Source organism: Nansenia antarctica (assembly GCF_963989245.1).
Source record: "Nansenia antarctica genome assembly, chromosome: 13".
Lineage (NCBI taxonomy): Eukaryota > Metazoa > Chordata > Actinopteri > Argentiniformes > Microstomatidae > Nansenia > Nansenia antarctica.
Genome location: NC_137683.1, coordinates 20021067 through 20026066, shown reverse-complemented (window position 1 = coordinate 20026066; position 5000 = coordinate 20021067). Strand labels below are relative to the sequence as shown.

Sequence of the window (5000 nt, the reverse complement as noted above, 5' to 3'; positions counted from 1 at the left end):
TTGGTCAATTAGCCAGCTGGTTTAACCAGTCACATTTCATATCATCATTGATTGGTCAGTTAGCCAGCTGGTTTAACCAGTCACATTTGTGACAGCAGCTGGTGTAACTGGGAACACGTTGGCAGCCGATTGAATGATCTGACTTTTATTCTGAAATGTGTGTGTGTGTGTGTGTGTGTGTGTGTGTGTGTGTGTGTGTGTGTGTGTGTGTGTGTGTGTGTGTGCTTGTGTGTGTGTGAGAGAGGCAGTACCATGTCACCCAGCCCCTTTCTAGGTGACAGATGTCATGAAGAGGTGTGTGGTTATCACCTCTCCTACCTCCATCACTCTCTCTCTCTCTCTCTCTCTCTCTCTCTCTCTCTCTCTCTCTCTCTCTCTCTCTCTCTCTCTCTCTCTCTCTCTCTCTCTCTCTCTCTCTTCTCTCTTCTATCTGATATACTCTTGTTCTAATCTATTTACTCTATTGTCTGTGAAATTCCTGCTGGTGTGAAGAGAACACCGACAACCTCCCCCTTCAAGTCAGCCATGTAACCAAGGACGTGTGTGTGTGTGTATGTGTGTGTTTGTGTGTTTGTGTGTTTGTGTGTTTGTGTGTGTGTGTGTGTATGTGTGTTGGTGTGTGTGTCTGTATTTCTGTGTGTTTGATAGTGTTGTGTTTCTGGGTGTTTGTGTGTCTGTGTTTTTGTGTGTTTGTGTTTTTGTGTGTTTTATTGTGTGTGTGTGTGTTTCTATGTGTTTGATAGAGTTTGTGTGTGTGTGCTTCTGTGTGATAGTGTTTATGTGTTTCTGTGTGTTTGATAGAGTTTGTGTGTGTGTGTTTCTGTGTGATAGTGTGTGTGTGTTGCTGTGTGTTTGATAGTGTGTGTGTCGTGTCCTAGTTCTGGTCAGACCGGTTCAGTTTGGTGTGGGGGCGTGGCCGTGAAAAGGCCAGGTAAGAAGCAAAGGTGTGCAGCGTCCCATTCAGTCACACACACTCAGAGAAACAGAGTGTGTGTGTCAGCATCAGAGTGACAGAGCGTGTGTGCGTCAGCGTCAGAGAGACAGAGCGTGTGTGTTAGTGTCAGAGAGACAGAGTGTGTGCATCAGCGTCAGAGTGACAGAGCGTGTGTGCGTCCGCGTCAGAGAGACAGAGTGTGTGTGTGTGTGTCAGTGTCAGAGATACAGAGTGTGTGTGTCAGCGTCAGCGATTGATCTGGACATCTCTCTCTGAACCTACCTACAGGCCTGCACACCTGGGCATCGAAGACCATCGAGAACAACAGCAGACCAAGAGGAAGAGGAAGAGGAGGAGGAGGAGGAGGAGGAAGAGCAGGAGGAGCAGGGCAAACACGTCAAAGCACACCTGCACAACAACTTACCCAACAACTTAACCACAACGTCTAGACAACATCACAACCAACGTAACCGCGACCTCACCTGGCCAGATAGGTAAGCTGATGCAGGTATCACCCTAACCTTGACCCTAACCCTAAACCCTAACCCTGACTAAAACCCTAACCCTAACCCCTACTTAGGAGTGTCTTGGACAATATAGATGAAGTGACTGGCACTGGTACCAATAGGTGCTTAGTGTATAACAAAGGAATGACAACTTCATGCTATGCAGTTAGACCTGTGTGAATCTAGATTTGTAGGGGTGGGTGGGTGGGCCAGGTTGTGTGTGTGTGTGTGTGTGTGTGTGTGTGTGTGTGTATGTGTGTGTGTGTGTGTGAGAGTAAGATAGAGAGAGATGTTTACACAGTTATCTAAGTTATCTTTATCTACCTGTATACTATATATATATACACAGCTCTGTTTAATCATTTCTTTATTCTAGTCGTACATTACATGATTACGTTTTTGTTCTTGTTTTATCTTCACACTTGCTTTGGCAATGTAAACGCATATTTCCCATGCCAATAAAGCCCTTTAAATTACAAAAGTTTAAATTGAAGAGAGAGAGAGACGGGGGGGGGGGGGGGGGGGGGGTTGGAGAGGGGGCCTAGACAGGAAATCAGTTAAGGACTGTAATGGCTATCATGTCTATCAAAATAACTATCGTCCTGGGATGAGTGGGTGTTATTTCCAACGCACCTGTTCTTTCCAAACGAGCAGTCCTCAACCAAACTCTCCGGCCCTTCCCATGAATTAAAGTCGTCTTAAAATGCAAAGTCACAGTCAAAGTAACAAACAAAATGAATATGTTGCCGTGGTGTGGTATGGCATGAACGCATGTGTCAATGTGTGATGGTTGAAAAACTGTGTCGCACCCTCACGTGTCAGGACTCATCAAATACAAACAAGGAGAAATCATTTATTTCTAGTCCATATTGCGTCCTTACATTGGACGGGACCCATTTTCAAAATGAAAGTCTTAGTCTTAGATGTGTCAAAGTACCACTTTCAAAGTACAACTCAAAAAAGGTTTTTCTTAAATAACAACATAGAGCTTAGGGCTCCAACAAGGACAGTAGAATGTTCTGGCCCAGCAGGTTGTGTCTGTATGTAAACAGAGAGACTCCTCCCAGCCTGGCTCCTACACACACACGTCTCCTTCACGGTCTCAACTGGGCGGTGAGGTCAGAGGTCAGAGGTGACTTCACTTTGTGTTGCCGTCTCTGAATCAGGATGGTAGCGGCGAACGCTGGAGATGGAGGGATGGTCTCTCTCACTCTCTCCCTCTTTCTCTACTACTTTCTCTCCCTCTCTCTCAATTTATTTTCTAAACCTTTCTAAACCTAACCCTAACGCCAACCCTAACCCTAACCCTAATTCAATTTAAAGGGCTTTATTGGCATGGGAAACATACGTTTATATTGCCAAAGCGAGTGTGAAAATAAAAACAAAAACAAAAAACAATGTAACATACGACTAGAATAAAGAAATGATTAAACAGAGCTGTGTATATGGATAGTATATAGGTAGATAAAGATAACTTAAAATAGGAATAGAAATACATGAGAACTGTGTAAACATTATGTACATCCGCATGGTGCAAATAGTGCAGATACTTTATAGTTTACAGTGTTTGTTTTCCATTGGACCTCCTTTTTCTGTCACAACAGCTCACAAATGTTGCTGCTATGTTTACACATTGTTACACATCTCACACACACACACACACACACACACACACATTGTTGCACATTGTTGTACTACCCAGCAGGTATGGCAGTTTGTCATTAGTCATGTCTTCAAAATCTTTCTGGGTGTTTGTAATCTGTGGGAAGTATGTGTCTCTGATGTCTTTGTACAGTTGGCCAAAAAAGAAAATGTGTGCAGTGGGTGCACAGTCTGTCTTTGTCTTGGGAGTGGAATGTGTCAGATCATTTTCTTTTTGTTTTCTTATCATTTGGTTTAGTCTAATGGGGTTTCTGTCTGGTGGCTCTGCTTGTGTTTGTGAACAGAGTCCCAGAACCAGCAGGCTGAGGGGGCATCTCCCTAGAGTCTAGGGAGGGCTTTGTTGTGGAGCGTGTAAGGGTTACTTTCTCTCTAGTTAGTGTTTGTGTGTGTGTGTGTGTGTGTGTGTGTGTGTGTGTGTGTGTGTGTGTGTGTGTGTGGTGGTTGGAGCCTGTTGAGTTTCATTCCATTACATTGAGTTCTGTAACGTTTGTCTCATCCTCCTTCATCAGATCTCACTGATGACAGATTAGTTTAGTCAGGGTGTGTGTGTGTGTGTGTGTGTGTGTGTGTGTGTGTGTGTGTGTGGTCCGGAGTAGAAACGCCTACAGGGCGCGTGTGTGTGCGTGCAGGAGTGTGTGTGTATGCGCATGTGTGTGTGCGCGCGTTTGTCTGTGTAAGCGCGTTCATCTGGATGTGTGTGTGTGTGTGTGTGTGTGTACGTGTACGTACATACGTGTATGTGTATGCATCTTCTCATACCCATGTCCATTCCTCCACCCACCTCCTTCTGCCCTCCTCCTCCTCTTTTCACCCTCCTCCTCCTCTTCCTCCATCACTTTCTCTCTCTCTTCCCCCGCCCCCCCCCCCCTCCCCCTCCCCCTCCCACTTCCCAGCATGCCGTTCAGCCGCAGCTTCCTGTCCGAGGAGCAGTTCCTGTGCTCCATCTGCCTGGAGGTGTTCACCAACCCCGCCTCCACGCCCTGCGGGCACAGCTTCTGCATGGCCTGCATCAGCCGCTACTGGGACGGGGGCGGGGCCAAGCACTGCCAGTGTCCCCTCTGCAAGGAGACCTTCAAGAAGCGCCCCGACCTCCAGATCAACCGCACCCTCCGCGAGATCACCGAGCAGTTCAAGGCCATGACGGGAGGCTCGTCCGGGGACACCGTGAGGCAGCGTGGCGGGGGTGGCGGTGGTGGAGGAGGAGGAGAGGGAGAGGGGAGTAGAAAGGGAGACATGCCGGGGGATCTGTTCGCGGAGCTGACGAGGAGGCTCCCGCACGGGGGCGCCCCCCCCCCGTACCCCCACTCCACCATCACCAAGATGCCCTCCTCCTCCTACCTTGCCTCTGTGTCCCTTGACCCCCAGGGGTTGCCTATCCCGACCCAGACCCAGACCCAGTTGTCCCCCCCCGGGCCTCCAGGGTTCAGGCGCTCCTCTTCCCGACGGCGGTTCACCCTGAGCGGGGCGGCGGCGGACCCCCAGAGCCTGCCTGTCTGCGGGCGTCACCGCCGGGGGCTGCTGGTCTACTGCCGGACCGACCGGGAGTGCATCTGTGTGGAGTGTGAGACGACGGACCACCAGTCACACGACACGGTGTCCCTGGAGAGGGAGTGGCAAGATAATAAGGTGAGGGTGGGGAGGGAGAGGGGAGCGGGAGGGAGGGGAGGAAGGGGGAAGAGAGGGAGGGGAGGGAGGGAGGGGGGGGGGAGGAGACAGGAGGGAGGGAGGGAAGGAGCTTTAAAGAAGCTTTTTGGCCATTTGCGTGACTTGAGAATTGCCGACATGCAGACATTCTGTTAAATGCCAAAGGAGGGAGGGAGAGAGGAGGCAAGGGAGGGAGGGAAGGAGGGAGGGAGAGAGGGAGGGAGGGGTGGGGGAGGGAGAGGAGGCAAGGGAGG

General features: G+C 49.5%; 1 protein-coding gene across 1 annotated transcript in view; it reads left to right on the top strand.

The window, feature by feature from the left end:
- Positions 1-3996: 3996 nt before the first annotated feature.
- Positions 3997-5000, top strand: part of LOC308169387 (E3 ubiquitin-protein ligase TRIM39) — a gene marked incomplete at both ends in the record, with an annotated part of 6136 nt that continues 5132 nt past the window's right edge. Inside the window, one exon of the mRNA XM_080544070.1 lies at positions 3997-4728. Coding sequence (XP_080400196.1) covers positions 3997-4728 — 732 coding nt within the window. The remainder of the gene's footprint in view (positions 4729-5000) is intronic.